Raw genomic sequence first — 22,063 nt, forward strand, 5'->3', positions numbered from 1 at the left:
TGACAAGTGAACAACATGGCTATGAATTGCACACATCCACTTATGGGCTGATTTTTATGAGTAAATGTATTAGAACATTTTTTGGAAATTTGTGATAATTTGAAAAAACTTGCAGGCAAACCAGATGTCGAAGAAGTTAAGGAAAAGTTAGATGTATCATGTATGTATAAAATACATGTAGATACTAGTCTATTTTGTCATTTATTACCATAAAATATATACAGATCCATTATAAAACATTCAAACATATCAGAACTTAATGCACACATTTACAGATTGCACAGCGACATTGCAGTTGAGAGAAATGTAAATAAGTGGAAACATATAGTATTAAGTCATAACTGCATAAAATTACCTGTAGTACATATTATACTACTGTAATGATTTTGTAGGTATCTCTTGTTGCTCTTGTGGTGAGCTCAAGTGTTTTATCTACTTGAGTGCCTGCTTAAAATACTCTGACACTGATCATCTCTGGGTGAGCAATGTGTCTTTACGTTAAATTGCCCATCACAGTTAAAAGTGATCTCTCGTGGTTCTCTCATATTTTTCATTGATTTAGTGCAGTACCATAAACCTCAAATAACACTAGGGGAGCCATACAGAGAGCCACTAGTGATGCTGGAAATTCTCCCAAGAAGCAGAGAAAAGTCATAACATTACAAGAAAAAGTTGAGTTGCATGGTATGTACTGCAGATTGAGCTCTGCAGCTGCAGTTGCCCATCATTTCAAGATAAGTAAATCAGTGTAAAAGACGATTGTTAAATAAGAGAAGGAAATTTATGAAGCTGTTTGTACATCTGTGCCAACAGGCATGAAAACATTGCACTTTTTGCAAAATACTTTCTTTTTCTCATATTGAAAATGCAGCTTTTATGTCAGTGCAGGATTGCTCTAAGAAAGGCATACCTATAGACTCTAATATGATTTGAGAAAAAGCAAAGTCATTATGACAAAGCAAATGAAAGATAATTAATATTCTCTTAAGCTGGAGAATTTAATGCTAGCAAAGGATGGTTTAGTAATTTTAAGAGGTTTGGCTTAAAAAATGTTAAGATAGCAGGAGAAGCAGTTTCTGTTGACCGAGAGGCAACAGATGAGTTCCCAGATGCTAGTATGTTTTGATCTGTGTCCCCACCCAAATCTCATGTCTAATTGTAATCCCCAATGTTGGAGGTGGGGCTTGGTGGGAGGTTGTTGGATCATGGGGGCAGTTTCTCATGGTTTAACACCACCCCCCCCCACCCACCAAAGCTGTCATCACGATAGTGAGTTCTCACAAGATCTGATTGTTAAAAAGTGTGTGCATCTTCCCCATCTCTCTCTTCCTCCTGCTCTGGCCATGTTAAGATGTGCCTGCTTCCCTTTCACCTTCTGCCATGATTGTCAGCTTCCTAAGCCCTCCTCAGAAGCAGAGGCCATTCTGCTTCCTGTACAGCCTGCAGAACCATGAACCAATTAAACCTGTTTTCTTCATAAATTACCCAGTCTGAGGTATTTCTTTATAGCAATGCAAGAATGGAGTAATACAGATACCATTAAGAAAATCATTGAGGAGAAGGGATTTCTGCCTGAAGAGGTCTTTAATGCATGCAAAAGTGTCCTATTCTGGAAAAAAATGGTATAAAGGACATTTATTAGTAAGGAAGAGAAATGAGCACCAGGATTTAAGGCAGGAAGGGACGGGCTTACCACTGTTTTGTGCAAATGTAGTCAGGTTTCTGGTCAGGACTGCCCTTATCTATAAAGCTGCTGAGGCCAGGCGGGGTGGCTCAAGCCTGTAATCCCAGCACTTTGGGAGGCCGAGACGGGCGGATCACAAGGTCAGGAGATCGAGACCATCCTGACTAACACGGTGAAACCCCGTCTCTACTAAAAAAAAAAATACAAAACCCTAGCTGGGCGTGTTGGCAGGCACCTATAGTCCCAGCTACTCAGGAGGCTGAGGCAGGAGAATGGCGTGAACCCGGGAGGCGGAGCTTGCAGTGAGCTGAGATCCGGCCACTGTGCTCCAGCCTGGGCGACAGAACCAGACTCTGTCTCAAAAAAAAAAAAAAAAAAAAAAGCTGCTGAGCCTTGAAGGGAAAAGATAAATGCCAGCTGCCAGACTTTTGGCTATACAGCAAAAGGGCCTGGGCAATAAGAACCCTTTTTCTGGACTAGTTCCTTTGATGTTTTGTCCCTGAAGTCAGGAAGTACCTTGCCAGTAAGGGACTGCCTTTTAAAGTTCTTTTGGTACTGGACAGTGGTCCTGGTTAACCCACGCAGAACCCGCATGAGTTCAACACTGAAGGCATTAAAGTGATCTGCTTGCCCCAAACACAGTGTCTCTGATTCAGCCTCTAAATCAGGGGGTCATAGTGACCTTTAAGGCTCTTTACACACAGTACTCTATAGAAAGGATTGTCTGCGCTATGGAAGAGAACTCTAATAGAACCTCATGAAAGTCTGGAAGAGTTACACCACTGAAGATGCCATTGTTGTTTTAGAAAAAAACTGTGAAAGCCATCAAGCCTAAAATAATAAATTTCTGCTGGAGAAAACTGTCTAGATGTTGTACCTGACTTCACAGGGTTTACAACAGAGCTAATCTAGGAAATAATGAAAGAGATTTTGGATATGGCTAAAAGGTGGGGAGTGAAGCGCTTTTTTTTTTTTTTTTTGGAGATGGAGTCTCGCTCTGTTATCCAGGTTGGAGTGCAGTGGCACAACCTCGGCTCACTGCGACCTCTGCCTCCTGGGTCAACTGATTCCCCTGCCTCAGCCTCCCGAGTAGCTGGGACGACGGGTATGTGCTACCACACCCGGCTAATTTTTCGTATTTTAGTAGAGACGGGGTTTCACCATGTAGACCAGGATGGTCTCCATCTCATGACCTCATCATGCGCCCACCTCGGCCTCCCAGAGTGCTGGGATTACAGGCGTGAGTCACTGCGCCCAGCCTGAAGCGTTTTAAGATACCAGTCTTGGCTGGGCGTGGTGGCTCATGCCTGTAATCCCAACACTTTGGGAGGCCGAGGTGGGCAGATACTGAGGTCAGGAGATAGAGACCATCCTGGCCAACATAGTAAAACCCTGTCTTTACTAAAAATACAAAAATTACCTGGGCGTGGTGGTGGTGCCTGTAGTCCCAGCTACTCGGGAGACTGAGGCAGGAGAATCACTTGAACCTGGGAGGCAGAGGTTGCAGTGAGCTGAAATGGTGCCACTGCACTCCAGCCTGGTGACGGAGAGACTCCGTCTCAAAAAAAAAAAAAAAAAGAAGATATGGGTCTTGAAATTCCAGAGCTAATAGATAGACACCTTGTTGGAGATGGGTGCTTCCAAATGACTGCCAGACAATGAGGAAGACATAGAAAAAGCAGTGCCAGAAAACAAATCGACATTAGAGCATCTGGCAGGGTTCTGATTATTCAAGACTGCTTTTGACTTCTGTGCACTCTTCTATGATACAGTCACTGAAACTAAAGCAGATGGCAGAAAAAGAATTGGTACTGTATAGAGACAGTTTTAGATACATTAAGAAACAAGAAAGTTAGAGGGAACTTACAGTGTGTTTCCATAAAGTTATGCTGAGCATGCCTGCCTCTCCTGCCTCCCCTTCCACCTCTTCTGCCTCTGTCACCTCGGAGACAACAAGCCCAGCCCTTCCTCTTCTTCCTCCTCTTCAGCCTATTTGCTGTGAAGACGAGGATAAAGACCTTTATGATGATCCACTTCCACTTAATAGTAATATATTTTTTCTTCCTTATGATTTTTTTCTAGCTTTATTGTAAGAATATAGCATATAGTACATATAACATAAAATATGTATTAATCAACTGTTCATGTTATTGGTAAGGCTTCCAGTCAGCAGTAGGCTACTAGTAGTTAAGTCATTGGGAAGTGTGAAGTTATATACAGATTTTTGACTGTGCCAGGGGTCAGCATCTGTAACCCCTCTGTTCGAGGGTCAGTGGTATGCCACTGTTGTAGAGTGGCTCTGGATGGAGAGAGGAAGTATGGTAAAACAAGTACATCTTGTTGCAGTAAAAAGTAACCTGAAGTAGATGATTGTCTGTCTAGACCAAAGAATAAAACGTTTTAGCTTTGCATCTTAAAGTATCTTGGTGGTCTCCTAGGAAATTTGGTACTTCTTAATAGAGTTACTCTACCTTAAAAAGAAAATTTAAAATCTTAAGTCAGTTATCAATATTGCATCTTCAACATTTTTGTTTCACACTGTCAGTCTTTTATTCTCTGTGTGTGCTTGATCATAACTCAGGTTTTCCTCTGGATCTCTTACGCTGTGAAAGCCTTCTTGGTCTGGACCCTGCAACTTGCAGCAGAGTTCTAAACAAAAATTACACACTGCTTGTTTCCATGGCTCCCCTCACCAATGAAATCCGGCCTGTCAGCAGCTGCACCCCTCAGGTAAAGACCTACTTGGAGGATCCACTTGGTAGTGTCATGAGTCCCGTCAGTTTTGTTTTCTTCTCTATCTGCAGATACCAACTATTAAAATCACTGAATCATAGAAAGCAATTTTGTATTTTATGCCTTTATAAGATGATATGTTCAATTTGTGGAGTGTAATTGATATATTTTATGTATGTATCACCTAGTGACTTGTGACACATTAGATTAAAATTTATTCATTTACAGAATATTTTAAAGAAAAGGTTTTAGGATGCTCCAGAAAGGAAGCTGGCATCATTTTGAGGGATCAGATAAATTTAATTAGGAAAAGTTAAATGTCTTTGAAGTGGGGCTGTGATTCTGAATAAGCTGAAAAGAAAAGATGGTGCTTGAAAGCTAGAACTCTGGCTGACTGTATAATTTATATGTGAAAATTCCTTCTGGACTTTTACTTAAGAAAAAAAAATATATATCAGTTGCATTCATTTGTATACTTAACAAGGAAGTTGTGGCCTGTGCCATCTTCAGAGTGGAGATTATGTTGCTGTTCTTCAGTGCTACATCTTACCTGGTTTCCTAGATAATGCAGGGTTTAATGGTGTAGCAGAAAGGAAGGGATTCTTGTACATAGTTAATTTGCCTATGTTCTAGCTGCCTCAGTGAGGATCCTGTCTTCACACCAATTTTGTCTTTAATATTCAGCAAGAGATTTGCATCTAACTAACCTTTTTAAAATAATTCTTTGTGCACACCCCCCCCAACCTCCTCCTATTCTTTAACACAACCTGCAGACATGGTAGGAATTCCATGAACAGCCAAATAAATGGTAAAATGGATGGAAGGATAGGTGATTCCTTTTGTGAAAATTCTATGTGATTAATGATAATAATAGCTAACACTTTAATATCAAGTTTATTATATTCCAGGTACTATTTTAAGCTTTTTCAACAACCTTACAACATCCTCTTGAAGTAGATTCTTTATTGCTATTTTATAGATTGAGCAAAATGAGGCACAGAGAGCTTAAGTAATCTTCTTAAGGTGATATGGATAAAGGCTTCTTAAGGCTGAATGGATAAAACCAAGATTCCAAACTAGGCAGTCTTCTCCAGAGTCCATTCTCTTAATTGAAGTGACAAGACATAATTTCTTAATTCCAGTATAAAATTGAAACTATTTTAATGAAACATTTAAAATTTATTTTCATGAGGATAATTACAGTTAACCTTTATGTGAAGGGATTTGCTGTTTGTAAGACTGTTCTTGGTCACTTATGTAACACTTTATTATAACTTTATCTTAACTGTTCTATGATTGTAGCATATTGGACCAGCTATCCCAGAAGTCAGCTCTGTCTGGTTTAAACTGTACATTTATCATATCACTGGACAGGGACCACCATCCCTTTTATTGTCCAAAGGTACAAGACTTCGAAAACTGCCAGATATATTTCAGGTATGTGTGTGAGGTTTGGATGGTTTTTTTGTGTATGTGAGCAGTATGCTAGATAACTTCTTAATATTTTCCTTATTTCTGAATGCCATTTTACCTGTTAATTTCTTTTCAATAGAGTTATGATCGATTGCTAATAACATCTTGGGGTCATGATCCTGGAGTAGTTCCTACCTCAAATGTGCTCACGATGTTGAATGATGCTTTAACACATTCTGCAGTTTTAATTCAGGTACATTCATCTTATTTGAAATAATCAGTTTTGGCTTTTTATTATAAAGATAATTTTTCTAGCTTTCTATATTGAGTTGTAATAAAATATCAGTCATTTGAAATTTATAAAATTGAATGTAAAAAATCAGAGATGTGGATTTTAGTCCTGGCCCTTTGGCAGTGTGGGAGTGGCAGAAATAACATGAACTTTGAGGTTAGACCCAGGTTTGCATTGCAGCCTACCTTCTGCTGGCTGCGTGACAATGATTTTTTTTTTTTAATAATAGCTTTACAGTAGTTTCCCCATCTGTGGGAGATATGTTCCAGGACCCCCAGGGGATGCCTGAAACCACCAGTAGTAACCCTATATATAGTATGTGTTTTCCTATACATATATACCTATGATAAAGTTTCATTTATGAATCAGACACAGTAAGAGATTAACAATTACTAATAAGAAAATAGCATACTGTAATACAAGTTATATGAATGTGGTCTCTCTCAAAATATCTTGTTATACTATACTCAGCTATTTTCAGACCTTGGTTGACCACAGATAATAACTAAAACCATGGAAAGCAAAACCTCAGATAAAAGGGGACTACTGTATTGAGTATATAATTCACATACTGTACAACTCACCAGTTTAAATTGTGCAGTTTAGTGGGTTTTAGTGTGTTCACAGATACTTACAACCATCACCACACTCAGTTTTAGCACATTTCATTACCTTAGAAAGAAACCCTGCATCCTTTTGTGATCACTCTTCTATTTTCTCCCCGCTACTCCCCTCCTTCCCCCGAGTCTTAAACAACACTAATCTGCTTGTCTCTACAGATTTTCCTAATCTGGGCATTTATATGCATGGAATCATATATAACGTGGTCTTTTGTGACTGGCTTCCTTCATTTAACATAATGTTTTCAAGGTTCATCGTGTTGTTGTATCAATACTTCATTCCTTTTTATGGCCAAATAATGTTCCATTGTATGGATATGCCATGTTTTGTTTATTCCTCCATCAGTTGGTGGACATGTGGGTTGTTTTCACCTTTTGGCCATTATGAAGAATGCTGTCATAAACATTTGTGTACAAGTTTTTCTGTGGACATATGTTTTCATTTCTCTTGGCTATATATATATATATAGGGATGGAATTACTGGGTCATATGCTAATTCTATGTTTAAGCATTTAAGGAACTGCCAGACTGTCTTGCAAAGTGGCTGCGTCATTTTACATTCCCACAGACACTTGATATTATGTGGCTTTTTGATGATAACCACCCTAGGGGGTGTGGAGTGGTATCTCATTATAGTTTTGATTTACATTTTCCCTATGGCTAATGATGTTGAGCCTCTTTGCGTGTGCTTATTGGGCTGTGTGGCATTTTTGTGATAAACCTTACACTTTATTTCCCACCTATAACATGGAGATACCAATATCTATTGTATAATAACAAACACAATGATAGCCACTAATGGTAGGGTAGGCAGTTTATGCTCATAGAATTGAGAGAATGAAATGAAAATGTACGTATCAAATGTGTAGCACACTTTCTGGCACATAATAGGTTCTCTGTAAAGATTTCGTCAGTTCATCCATCTTAACAATTGAATGTGCTTATTTTGTGCTAATTAATGTGAATATGCAAATGAGACAGGGCCTACCATCTTCAAGGAATTTAAGGATGGTGGGAAAAGGCGCATAAGCACTCAGTTTCAGTTTATCGAATAGAATTACATATAGTGGAAGACTTAAAAAGAAGTATCCAGTCCAGCCTTGGGGCAAGGAGAAGGGCTTAGGGGAGGTTCCTTAGAGAAAGTGAGACCCAGGCTGAATACAAAAGGAGGGGTCAGGATGATTAAATCTCTGGGCAAGAATTTTTTTTTTTTTTAATTTGCTGCTATTTTTCTAGTGCCCAGCACAGTGCTTAGGTGATAGTAGTTGTCCAGTTAGTGTTTGTAGAATAAATAAATAAGAATATGAAGTGACATAGCATGCCAGGGGCAATAGCTGTTCAGTGTTTTTGAGGGGTGAGTTGGAGTATGAGGGAGTTATGGTCAGAGATGAGTCTGAAGAAGTAGGTGGGCCCTGCAGTGCCACATGCCTTGAATGTTCTGCTGTGGAGCTGAGACGTTGACCTGTAGATTGATGGTAACAATTACAGGGGGGTAACTGGGATTAACATGGTCAAATGTGTTTTTAGGAATCAACCTTGGGATGATATTGAGAATGGAAGGGAGTGGGGAGACACCTGAAACAAGAAGACCAGTTAGGACTGTGTGTAGTAGTTTAGATAAGAGATAAAGATAGCCTGGATCAAGGACATGGTAATAAGAATTGAAAGGAAAAATGGATTTAAGAACTACTACAAATATACAATTAGTAGAATTGATCAGGTATCTGAGAAAGAGATGGGAAGAGGGAACAAAGATTCTGAGGTATTTGGCTTGTGACAGTAGAAGGGTGGTGATACCACTACTCTAGGGAACACGGGAGGAGGTGATATCACGGGAGGTGGTGTTACCACTACTGTAGGGAACACAGGAGGAGGAGCACATTTATGGGGCAGTTGATGCATTGTGTTTATGTGGTGCCTGTGGTAATTGGAAATACTCTGAAATTCAAATGAGAGGTTAGACAAGAGTGATTAAGTGTGTCAGCATCAGCTGGTAGATGGTAGTTGAAACCATGAGAGGATGAAATTAGCCAGGGAAAATATGTAGTATGGGGTAGTCATGGGAGATAGAATCATAGAATGGGCTAGACATGGACTTAAGTCAGACTACCTAAACTCAGATCTTGGTTCCATCATTTACTAGTAATCTTGGGCAAGTTAAATACCTTTTGTGTCTTTACCTATAAACTGGAGATAAAGTTCCTATCTTGTTAAGGTTTTTGAAAAGAATGACTTGAGCACTGTGTTTAGCACATGGGAAGATCTCAGAAAATGTTACTGTGTTGGTAGTGGCAGTAGAAGTAGAGTGAAGAAACAATGGGTGATTCTGTGAGCTTCAGTTTTCCTTACCTTTAAAATGAAGGGTGGCTGGGTGTAGTGGCTCACACCTGTAATTCCAGCACTTTGGAAGGCTGAGGTGAATTGCTTGAGTCCAAAAGTTGGAGACCAACATGGTTAACGTAGTGAAACCCTGTCTTAATTTATAGTAACAAATCTTTTTTTGAATAAAGTAAAATGGGAGTGGTGGTTGCCAAGGTCATTTCTGTAGGTGGTACTCTGTAGGTCAAGCTAAAATAGGTGTTTTTTTTTTTTTTTTTTGGGTGGGGGCTAATGCAAAATATGGATAGAAAAACAACCAAATCAGCAGACAGTACCTGTTTTTATTTATTTTTTTGAGACAGGGTCTCACTTTGTCACCTAGGCTGAAGTCAGTGGCATGATCACAGCTCACTGCAGCCTTGACTTCCCCAGACTCAAGAGATCCTCCTGCCTTAGCCTCCGTAGTAGCTGGGACTGCAATCTCACACCACCATGCCTGGCTAATTTTTTATAGAGACAGGGTTTCACCATGTTGCCCAGGCTGGTCTCGAGCTTCTGGGCTCAACTGATCCACCTGTCTTGACCTCCAAAAGTGCTGAGCTTATAGGTGTGAGCCACCACACTAGGCTGACAGTACTGTTTTTAAAGTGTTTATTAAGGAGTTTTGCTTTTGCTAAAGAAAAATGCCTTTTTAATTAAATTTGATGGAAATAAATTTACCTTATTGGAATTTTAAACATGTTACAAATTTAAGATTTTTAGTTAAAACCATAATTTATTGCAGCCATCTGGTTTAGGGAATCAAAGAGAGCTCTGAGAAATATATTTAAATTGTTATATGAAACAACGGAAAGAGTATGCTTTCCTTCGGATATATCAGGGTTTCTTGAACTTGAATAATGTATGGGTCTCTCTTAAAGGGAAAAATTTACAGATCCTCAGTATTAAATTTCTATTATAACAGTTCTAAATACATGTAGACGTTAAGTTAAATTCTTCATGCTTGTTGTTATTACACAACTACAAATTCAAATCAAATTTTGGAATTAAATATAAGCAAAGCTTTAAAACAAAACTCAAATGAACAATATTAATTGAATGTGATACATGAAACTGAATTACCATTTGCAACATGAGAGTGAAGTGGGTAGACTCAGATTTTTTAAATTTAATTTTTGAACTAATAGTACATTCACATGATTCAAAAATAAAATATTATTAAAAGATATAGAGCCAGTACTTTGGGAGGCTGAGGCAGGTGGATCACCTGAAGTCAGGAGTTTGAGATCAACCTGGTCAACATGGACAAACCCAGTCTCTACTAAAAATACAAAAAAAAAGTTAGCCGGGTGTGGTGGCGGGTGTCTGTAATCTTAGCTACTCAGGAGGCTGAGGCAGGATAATTGCTTGAACCTGGGAGGTGGAGGTTGCAGTGAGCCAAAATTGTGCCATTGCACTCCAGCCTGGGTAGCAGAGCAAGACTCTGTTTTAAAAAAAACAAACAAAAAAAGTATTACTCCCCTGCTAACCCTGTCTACCAAGTTTCCACTCCCCATCTCTCTTCCAAATCAGATAATTTCATCTGTTCATTTCTCCTGTATCCTTCCAGAGTGTCTTTATGCATATGCAAGTATCTGCACACAGATATGCTCCTTACCTTTTCCATTTAGCAGCTGGAGATCTTTCCATTGCAGGTCATAGCTTTCTTTCATTTATGCACCTCCACTGAAGTTATGTCTCCTAATTTAATTAACCAGTCCCCTGTTGGTAGACATTTTGGTTGTTTCCAATTATATGTAATTATAATATTGTAGCAAGTAATTCTGAATATATTTTATTTCAGGGCAGGTTTTTGAGTTTTGCACTCTTAACCTGTGGTACACTATGTGATTATGGGGATTCTTCTGCCACTTTTCCTTCTCAGAACTCTAGCTCACCTTTGTGTGAATAAACTTGGCCTCATTCACTCTTCGCTTGGCTAACACCTGATTTACCTGTTAAATTAGCCTCCTTTTTTTGCATTGGCCTATACATTCAATTTGAGAAACATTGCCTTATAGGTTATTACACATGTAAGATTATCACTGCTTGCTGTAGAAAAATAGAAAATTGTTGAAAGAATTTTGATGAGGTATTAATATGGAATATGCTATTATGTGACACAATCTTCTTTACTTTTGAGTATCAGTGATTGGAAGTGAAGGTTTCTTGTATACCTTTTAACTTTTGTTTATGTTTAGGGGCATGGTTTGCATGGGATAGGAGAAACTGTCCATGTCCCATTTCCATTTGATGAAACAGAACTACAAGGAGGTACCTTTTGAATTGTATCTATTGACTTTTTTTTTTTTTTAATTATTACTCATGTCAACAGTTTGGTGGAAAACATGGCAGGAAATCTTAAAATTTTTAGGTTCTAGGTTCTTTGCTATTAAAGAGTGTTGGCAAAAGGTAGTTTTTTTGTCATGTGCTTTGCCATCCACAAAGAACTGTTAGAATAAGACCCATTTAGGATTTTTGAAAGACTACTAGTCTGTCTTGGGAATAAAGAGAATAAGTAGGTATCTGCCTAGACGGAAGACTTTTCTCTATTTCTCCTTTTTTTATCATTCACACAACTGTCTAATACTTCATAAAGTCTAAGGAAAAAAAATAATTGTTTACCTGGAGATGCAGATAGTGACAGCAGGATCTGAAAATTTATAAAATCTCAAAAACTGCTTAGTAGATCCTTTGCCATGGGGGATTATTGTGTGAATTATAAAAAAGAGATTTCTTTATATTTGAATATAGAGCATTTTTCTTTTTTATAAGTTCACATATTTATGAGAACTTGAGTTAACATATAATTAATTTAGGCATGTGATTTCAAGTACATTGTTAGCTTTAGTTTCAGTAAGAATAACAACTTTATATACTTCTTTATTGGAATCAGTTATGATGTATTAAAGTATAAAAGTAGTTCTAAGAGTTGTTTAATAAAGTATGTTTAAGCTGTTGGCGTGTTATTAGAAACTGTTCACTAATGTGATGTCCATTCTGTTCGTAGAGTTCACTCATGTCAATATGGGTGTTCATAAAGCATTGCAGATACTAAGGAACAGAGTGGACTTACAGCATCTCTGTGGATATGTCACCATGTTGAATGCTTCCAGCCAGCTTGCAAATAGAAAACTCAGTGATGCTTCTGATGAGAGAGGTTAGCCAATAGTTGGATTCTTTGAATTAAGATAATTGGTTTTGAGTTTAACCCAGTGTTATATGAAAAGCTGCAGACCTTTGTGGGGATGCTGAGTTATTGAATACTCAATATTCTTTCACTGAAGCATGAGGAAATATTTTAGAACATCATTTGGACAAATATCAGTTGTTCAAATGAAGAAAATAGGATTGGGGTACAGAATGGTTTGGGGTTTTTGGGCGCTTTACTGTCATATCTGTGTTTATAAGGCTTTGCATTAAGTTAGCTTTATAGGGTGATGGTTTCAAAACTCTAGTCTCTTTATACAAATGTTTCCAAAATTGACTTAATAGTTTTCCCTTTCAACTTTTTCTGTTACCTTTGTCTCATTCTTTCCTTTTTTCCACTATGTTCAGTTAGTTTCCAAGTTCTGTGGATTAGGCTTTAGATAAGTCTCTCATGTCCATTTCTTCCCCTTTCTCTTCATTTTAAATTCTCTATGACTGCTTTTCTTGTCTGGGTCTTGAAGTTTAAACCTTTAACATTTGCTGTTGCAACCGTTCCCTACTTAGCCTTTCTGGCCTCTCCTTTCTATCTCCAATCTGTCCTATGTATTGACAATAGCTAATTTTTCTTAGATACCACTTACTTTTTTTTTTTTTAATTTGAAAATCCATTTCCAAATCACCTTCTCATGCTTACTAGTTATTTCTGCTCTGGCACAATATTGGCATATATGTGGTTTGGGTTGCCATGGTGCCAGTTCTTGTCCATTGACTTTGGGAGATCTTTCATTATCTCCCATTGATTGACAGTATTTCATGAGCCTCTTAGTTTGAAATTCTGAGAAAATGTGATTGATTACTTGCCATCCAGTAGATTGGATTGGCTCCTGTCGAGGTAGGTACTTACCCTGTCTCATTTGTCTTTGGCCAAATAGTTGACTGCCAAATATTATAGGGGCATTTTCTAGAGAAGAGGGCTATTAATTAAGCAGTCATTTCAAAGTATGTCTACTACAGCTGTCCTTTTTTATGTCATTCATTCCACAAACATTTATGGAATACTTGCTTAGGTGCTGGAGCAATTTAATAAGATCAGGCCAGGTTCAGGCTCACGCCTGTAATCCCAGTCCTCTGGGAGAGCCAAAGCAGGAGTATTGCTTGAGTCTAGGAGTTTGAGACCATCCCAGGCAATATAGCAAGACCCTGTCTCTACAAACACACACAAAAAAGAAATAAAAAAGACAATGTTGTTCCAAGGATTAAAACCCTAGAGAGGAGATGCATGAGTCAGTATACAGTGTGGTGTTATTGACTATGATGGGGTCTGCATAAAGTGCTAACACAGCACAGAGAAGGCCTCCTAGAGAAGGTGAAGTTTGAGTTTTGAAAATGGAAGAGTTAGGTAGACAAAAGATAATGTGTTTTTGGAGGATGGCAGCCTTTCAGGCAGAGGGAATTAGGAAACAGTAGTTCATTGTGGCCAAAAGAAAGAATTTGTTGTACAGTAGTAGAAGATCAGAGTAGAGAAGTAGGTAAGGTCTGAGGGGTCTTGGAGGATCTTCTGTGCTAAAGATAATGAGTCAGAAAAGAACTTTGAAGAGTAATAACATAATCAGGCTATGTATTTCCACAGGGGTGCAAATGGCCTCAGTAACTTGTGTCCTTTTTGAATTTTGGTTTCTTTAGGCTGGGGTTTCTCAACCTCAGCACTATGTGCAGTTTGAGCTGGATAATTCTTTTTTGTGGGGGATTGTCCTGTGTATGGTCAGATGTTTAGCATTCATTGAATAGCATCCGTGTCTTCATTCATGTCCCTTGGGGATCAAAATTGCTTCCCTGTTTAAAACCACTTCTTTAAGCCAAAGATTATGCATTTTCTTTCTACCATCATTATTATTGTCTGAAGTCTTTTCCATGTTAAGACTGATTTATTGGCAGCTTCTGCTAACTGCTAGAATCCTAATATTGTGTGTGTACTTTAATTATAAGGAGAACCTGATTTGGCTTCTGGCTCAGATGTAAATGGGAGTACAGAGTCATTTGAAATGGTCATTGAGGAAGCAGCTATAGAGTCAGCAACAAAGCAAACCTCTGGTATGGTGCTAAAACTTTTTGCAATTTTATTAGACTAATTTCTGAGGTTTAACTTTTATGTTAAGATATTTGCATGCCATTTGTCTGTTCTTATTATTCATAATAGACTTTTAAATAAGAGTTTTCTAGGAAGCCTTTTTACATACTTAGAAAAATAATTCAAGTATTATAAAATTATGACTTGAAAATAGCTTATTAATAACCTTATTCCTGTGGTAAATGTTTTGATTCATTTTCTCATCTTACAGATGTCTTGCAATACTCTTTTTTGGGCAAATGACTACTTTGAACATTGGATGAAAGCTGTGTACCTTCTCAGACACATTTATACCCAAAATATGCCTGTCCTGTTTAGAGATTAACTGGCCCCCTCCAATTTCTTCCTCCCCTGCCAAGCCCACTGGTAGATATCAGTGGGGCAGGAGTAATCTATGAACCTTAGGTTAAGAAACCCTTGTCAGTTATATATAATATATATAAGTAGATATATATGATAAAAAAGTAAATTTATGTATCCTTTCTTAGGTGCCACAACAGAAGCAGATTGGGTTCCTCTTGAGCTGTGCTTTGGAATTCCACTGTTCAGTTCTGAATTAAACCGGAAAGTTTGTAGGAAAATTGCTACACATGGCCTTTGCAGAAAAGAGAGGTGAGGGCTTGCTTATATTCACTGTCATATTTTCATATCAGTTTTTAAGTTGTCAGCGAATAGTTACTATATCTTACTTTCTTTTATTCCACACACGAACACAGTAATTGTTCTGTATATATTTGTTGATTGAATAGAGATCGCTAGTTTAAGGGTTTTGCTGTATTTTTCAAAATTAAATTTCACTAGATCAGAAATTAGTCACAGGCAAACATTTTGGGCACATGTTTTGATTATATTTATTTAGTAATCTGGTGAGGTGAGGGTGTGGTGGAATGGGCATGCCGATGTGGAGCATGAACCTAAGTTTTAAAAAATGTATGTCTGCAGAAAATGTCTCTGCATTTGTCTCACTCCTGACATACACACACTCGTGTTCTGTTCCATTAATAGTGATTGGTTTGTCTCACTCCTGACATACACACACTCGTGTTCTGTTCCGTTAATAGTGATTGGTTTTTGAGGTGGAATTATGGTGACTTTACAAAATTTGCTTCACTTTCTACATTTTCTAAAATGAATATGTATTCTTCCTTAAAGATGACATGTAGGTTTTATCTTACATGCCAGCACAGATCCGTTGTGAGTAGCTGCTAAGAGGCAATGTTGTAAAGGTTCTGAGGCAAACTGGGTTAGCAGGAAAGAATATAATGGAATCTAATTGTCACAATAGGTGGCTTGGAGAGGTGAAATCCACAAGTCAAGATCTTCTTGACTTATTTCAGAAAATGAAGTTGGACAATAATTCAGTTAAGTGGCGTAATGTAGCTTTTATCAGAAAATGAAGAGTACTCAGTTGACAATTTCAACGTCTATTCATAAATAAAAAATGGAAATACTATAGAACTTTAAAGATTACCACTATAATTTTTACTGACTTACATATTTGAAAAATATTTAGATGGGTTGGTGTGTGTTTAATCTGTTTTTTGCAATTACTCTGGTTGTTTGAAGGTTATGTCGTAGTTGTCATTCCTCAGAGTGCCTAAATCTTCATTTGAAAAGTTTTCTTTCATTTGACATTTATGTTTACTAATAGTTGAATTTTTTTAAAACGATAACTTTGATTTTAGTTACATTATATGTTTTATTTCAAAATGGACTTTTTTTTTTTTGAGTCGGAGTCTTGCTGTCACCCAGGCTGGAGCGCAGTGGCGCAATCTCAGCTCACTGCAACCTCTGCCTCCCAGGTTCAAGTGATTCTGCTGCCTCAGCCTCCTGAGTAGCCGGGATTACAGGCATGCACCACCACACGTGGCTAATTTTTGTATTTTTTTTAGTAGAGACGGGGTTTCACCATGTTGGTCAGGTTGGTCTCGAACTCCTGACCTCCTGATTCTCCCACCTCAACCTCCCAGAGTGCTGGGATTAAGGGCGTGAGCCACCGTGCCCGGCTCAAAATGGACTTTTGATGTATGACTACTCCCTATTGTTAAAACAAGCAAAAATTTCATTGAGAAGAAACATTGAAATTGTTTTTTAAAATGTTTTGTGATTGGTCAGGATGTATAGATGCATTTAAATTGCTAAAAATTAAACTCTTATGAGAAACTCATTCTTGCCTTTATGTTTAAACTTTTTCTTGCCTTTTTTTTTTTTCCAGCCTTCAAAACCTCTTACATTCCAGTAGAAAACTCTCTCTGCAAGTCCTTAACTTTGTTCACTCATTCCAGGTAACAAAAACCAAAAAGTCCAAATGGTACTTGTACAGAGCTTTAAGTATGCACAACACTTCTGTTTGTTTTTGATCACCACAGCAGCAAGATATGAAATAAACATTAATTTTATTGTACAAATGAAGACATTGAGATTCAAGAAGTTAATTTACTTGCACGTTTCACTGGCCAGGTCTTTGGAGACCAAAGCTTGATCTCTTTGTTCTGTGCTGGTGCTTTATTCAACAGAAATGTGTTAAGTGTCTGTTATGGGCCGTGTACCATGCTAGGTGCCAGTTTTTGGTTATAGTGCACTTCCCAATAACTAAAACGATTCTCCGCTGCCAGGATGGGCTGTCTGTTGTGGCAGCGAAGGCCAGTGTTCTGGACTTTTTGTCTTCCCCCCGTCCCCAAGGAAAGAAAGAATATTCTAGATTTGATTTATAGGTAAACTTTTAGAATAGAATGTTTCTATTCAGAATATCTGATTCAACATTATGAAATCAATATTTTGGAGTTTTACTTCATTCATTCAGTTGGTAAATGCTTGACCCTGACCTATGCCAGACTGTTTGCTGAGTGCTATGGAAACAGTGATGTGTAAAATACTAATGGACCTTAGAGTGTTGTGGGAGACAGTAATCAGATAAATATTAAGATACATAAGTTCTAAAAGATTTTAATAAGTACTTTGAAGGAGCCAACTAAGATGAAATCTGCAGGTAGAACTAATTTCAGTAGGTACAGGATAACATATAAGCTAAATCCAAAAAGTTGGAAAAGAATATTCCGGCAGAACTTAAATCTGTACGTCCTGTGTCTGGGAAATGTCCAGTGAACAAAGAAACAAATGAAGGCCAGTGTGGCAGAAACCTCATGAAAGAGAGGTAGAAGCAAGAGGTGAGGTTAAAGAAGAGGGCCAGGGCACGGTGTGCAGGGCCTTCTGGCATATGTTAGAGAACTTGTATTTTACACTGAGTGCAAAGAGAAATGATTGAAGACTTTTAAACAGGGGAGAGATGTTATTTCTGATGGACTATTTTATAAAAATAGGCAAAAATGGAAATTTTATAAGGATGCAATAAATTGAAAAATTTCAAAATTCTGTCAATACTGGGCTGTCTGTTGTGGCAGTGAAGGCCTTGGCCATAGTGAATTAATAAAGTAAACTAATTTGGATATATTTTGGAGATAGGTTGATAAAACTTGATGGTGATTAAATGTGAGGAAAAGATTAGGGAAGGGAAGGAAGGGGAGGGATCATGAATGATTCTTGTGTTTCTTGATTAGCTGGATATGTGAATAGACAAGACTGGGGAGGAAGAGGTGAGGGAAAAATTTGAGAGTTCAATGATGGGCATGCTAAGTATAGAGTGCATGGGGAAGCATCTGAAACGAAGTGTCAGATAGGTGGATGTTTGAGCCTGGAGTCCTGGGGCGAGATCTGTGCAGAGTATATGAATCTGAGAAGCATGGAGTAGATGGATTATTCTGGTGCTTAGTGTTTTGTAAGGTTTTTTTGTTTGTTTGTTTTATTTTTTCCCCGAGATGGAGTCTGACAGTGTCGCCCAGGCTGGAGTGCAGTGGCACGATCTCGGCTCACTGCAACCTTTGCTTCCTGGGTTCAAGCCATTCTCCTGCCTCAGCCTCTTGAGTAACTGGTATCACAGGCATCTGCCACCATGCCCAGCTATTTTTTTTTGTATTTTTAGTAGGAAGGGGTTTCACCGTGTTGGCCAGGCTGATCTTGAACTCCTGACCTCAAGTGATTCACCTGCCTCAGCCTCCCAAAGTGCTGGGATTACAGGCGCACAAGCCACTGCACCTGGCCTTTGTTAAGTTTTTTTTTTTTTTTTTTTTAAAGAGCTTTTTCTCCTGTTAGGTAACACTTTGGGGTAGGTCAGGTCTTCTAAAAATGAACTTTTGCTTTTTCCACAGTCTCATAGCCTCTTAGTTCTATTTAAAAGGACTTACTACAGTTTTATTTTGCTAGTCATTTTTGCACATATTCATACCTGTCATTGATTGCTTTGGGCTCACAGTGTAGAACTGTGCATCTCCTGGACTGCTTTGCAATCCGTTAACACTTCTCAGGTAATCAAGGTCTTTCTCATGAGTTAAGTGGTTTTGGTAAAGTATTAAATATCATTTCTCTTGTTCTTGATCTTTTAGGAAGGTGCTTCAACATTGGATATTCACACAGAGCCCGGTTTTTCAAGTTTGCTTTCACAGTCATCGTATGCTGACATGGGTGTTCCACTTCCTGCAAAAAACTTAATATTTAAAGATGGTGTCTTATCAGAATGGAGTGGACGGTCACCTTCCTCACTTCTTATTGCTAATCTCCATTTGCAATAATTTGGTTACACCATTTGTTGCTCACACTTTCTGCCTTTTTTCTTTCTTAACGTTAGCTTTATAGTGTCAGCCACTAAAAAGCATCCTGCTGCTGCAGTGCAATTCTTGCTTAACTAATATTAAAAAGTTTGGGGAACATATTCATGTTTTCTGAAGTTTTGCTCATTATTGCACATCTTATTGCAACAAAGTGCTTTTTAGCAGCCAGCACTATGTTTTTTACCTTGAGACAATCTGCATTTCTTTTATAAAACTAAGTATATACTTTATAGGCTTTATGATGACTGTTATGTTTATAAGCAGTCACTATGAAAATTGCAATGGTAATTTTATATGTTAGTTTATCAAACATAAATCTTGTTTAATTTTATATTTTGTTACCTATACTTTGGGGGATCAAGGGAAGAGATGGAACTCTTCCTCTGAAAAGGCTTCTTGGTACTTAAAGTAGTAAAACTATAAAACAATAAACATCCAGTATTGAGAGATGATATGATAGGGCATTATGAATTCCTGTGGGTGTCTGTAAATTATGTATGTCAGTTGGACATTGTAGAAGGTATGTAAATCAGCATAGTTATGTATAACTTAACCTTGATTTTTAAGGTCTTAACTCAGATTATGACTATTCATTGACATCTCATGAGACGCTTTAGAAAACTTTCTATTTTTAAACACCATTTATATGTGGGCTTCTGTTGTCACTGACTTTGGGCTTTATATTTTCATAGAGTCTTTATGGAAAAAATAGAGTTTATTTTCCACTCTTGCAGCTATAGCTGCTGCACATTTTCACCCTGATTTATTGTTTTGTTTCTTAGCTTTGATGTTTTCAAACCAAGGATTGTGATTTTAGGTTACAATTACATATTGGAAGCATTAAGACTATGTCTTTGGATCAGAATGCTTTAGTGATAAACCTACTTTGAAAACATACTCTTAAGCAATCTGGATCTTAAATTTGTGTGAGTACTTTTTTAGAAAATGATAAAGAAAAATGGAATTATTTCAAAGTGTTTCTTGAGTCATTGATTCTTTTAGCATCTCAAATGTTAATTAGAATAATTGGAATCACTTTTTAGACTTTTCAAGTTACCTTCCTTGGGAAGTTTGTGCAGTGTTATAGTTTAGTTTAGCTCCTCTTATAGGGTAATGGTTTGCTAGTTAAAACTGTAACCAAACGAACTGGTCAGACAACATATATCTAAAACACTTAAAATGTTAGGAAGTTTGGGAATGTTATAACCTAAACGTTTTTGCTGATAACTTTTTGTTATTTATAGATATTTGTGTATTTAACATACTTACTTCTGGAAATATATGCCTTTCCTAAAACTTAACCATGCATTCAATACCATGGCCTATCTATAGAATTGAATATTTTGGACCATGTTATCTGTGGCACAGTCAGTGCTGTGTTTGAGGTAAATGCAGTAACGGTTTTTCTACTTTGTCTTATAGAAGGTAGAAACCATGTGTATGTTATGTTTGTCTATAAAAGAAAAAATACTAATATTAAATAATTTCTTATGACTCTGAGTCACTCACTTATTTTTCCAATAATTGATATTGTACATTCCTAGTGCCATTAGGTATGTATGTATGTATGTAACTTTTACAGTTTTTCAGCTGAAAGTTGTAAGTATTTTTTATTTTGATCAGGGCTCTTTAATCTCATTTTAATTTCCTTTGTTTGAATGAACTGTAGTTATTTTATTTATTCCTATATTAACCATCTAAACCAACTGTAATGACATGTACACTAATAAACAATTGAACATTTGTAGTTGTTGGCAGTGAACCCAGTTGTTTGTGAATTTAAAGCCTAAAATATGGGAGTGTTTTGCTGCTGTATTTCCTTTGAGAGATAAAGGAGGAAGAAATAGAACCTAATAGTGATCATGAATTTTAGGGAAAGTACTGAAAAACCATGGGGTCCCCTCTGGTTTCTTGTGTTGAATGAGGCAAGAGCAGTCATCTGATTCCGAGCTGAAGACCTCTCGTACTCTTAAGGAGGGAGAGTGCATTTTTAGAGCTTTTAGCAAAATGTGAAAAACTGATACTTGCGCTTTGCTTTGTGAATTTGGCTTTGTTTTACTTATACATTAACTCATGTAATCTCTTAACTCTTACAAGTATTGATCCATTTCAACAAAAAGGTAAATTGAAAATGCAGATTTTGTTACTTGCCAAAGAAATTTCATGAAAAATTTATATCCAATTATTTTGCAAATAGTTAATTTCATTTGACTTTTTACCACGTTCCTTCTTTTCTTTCCCCACTTCTTTAATGTAATTTAAACCCTGGCAAACATTCTCTAGAAACCAACAGAAAAAAAAGAATAAATATCAAAAAAGACATAGAATTTAATATGATACAATTTCATGTCTAAAATGGGTTTGAAGAAATGCAACTTTATATCATTAAAAAAATCTGATTTCCTTTTATTTCTTTTTTAAATTGTGTAATCAGATGATTTTATATTTCTTGCGGGGGGACGGAATCTTGGTTTCTTTTACTTGATGTTTTCAGTTTTCTCTGCCATTCATGTTTCTTTTTTGTGTTCAGTGTTTCAAATACAATTTGTATTTAAGGATTTTAAAATACCAAACTGTAACTTGAGTACAGTGGATCGTTTTCTGTTAGGATGTTAATATTATACAATGAAATCTATAAAGTGTTGTCAATTTGATTATTGACACATATAACATGTTTACAAATAAACTGTGGTGTTGATCAAGTTACTATGAAAATGTGTTTAATTTTCTGAAAGTTCCTGTCTTAATTTTAAATACAACCATGGTTTGGTGCTGTGGCTTTCCTGTACTTAAAAAAAACAAAACAAACAAAAACCCACAAAAAACTTAATTATTTTGTAGTAATTTCAGATTGACAGAAGGTGGCAAAGATAGATGTTCCCTGTACCCGTCACTGAGCTTCCCCTAATGTGGACACCTTCTGTAAACTGTGGCAGGTCTGTGAAAACTCAGAAATTAACACTGGTACTAGTATTTTCTAAACTGTATACTTGATTTGGCTTTTACTAGTTTTCCCGCTG

At 37.2% G+C, this 22,063-nt stretch overlaps 1 protein-coding gene across 1 annotated transcript in view; it reads left to right on the plus strand.

Moving 5' to 3' along the window:
* The window catches only part of FAM91A1 (family with sequence similarity 91 member A1), a 49,442-nt gene extending 27,685 nt beyond the window's left edge, over nucleotides 1-21,757 (plus strand). The window contains exons 16-24 of the mRNA XM_023224347.3: nucleotides 4,266-4,414; nucleotides 5,720-5,854; nucleotides 5,970-6,083; nucleotides 11,303-11,375; nucleotides 12,112-12,261; nucleotides 14,238-14,342; nucleotides 14,868-14,991; nucleotides 16,595-16,664; nucleotides 18,819-21,757. Coding sequence (XP_023080115.1) covers nucleotides 4,266-4,414; nucleotides 5,720-5,854; nucleotides 5,970-6,083; nucleotides 11,303-11,375; nucleotides 12,112-12,261; nucleotides 14,238-14,342; nucleotides 14,868-14,991; nucleotides 16,595-16,664; nucleotides 18,819-19,004 — 1,106 coding nt within the window. The 3' untranslated portion in view covers nucleotides 19,005-21,757. The remainder of the gene's footprint in view (nucleotides 1-4,265; nucleotides 4,415-5,719; nucleotides 5,855-5,969; nucleotides 6,084-11,302; nucleotides 11,376-12,111; nucleotides 12,262-14,237; nucleotides 14,343-14,867; nucleotides 14,992-16,594; nucleotides 16,665-18,818) is intronic.
* The last annotated feature ends 306 nt before the right edge of the window (nucleotides 21,758-22,063 follow it).

The sequence above is a fragment of the Piliocolobus tephrosceles genome, chromosome 7, assembly GCF_002776525.5.
Source record: "Piliocolobus tephrosceles isolate RC106 chromosome 7, ASM277652v3, whole genome shotgun sequence".
Taxonomy (NCBI): Eukaryota; Metazoa; Chordata; class Mammalia; order Primates; family Cercopithecidae; genus Piliocolobus; species Piliocolobus tephrosceles.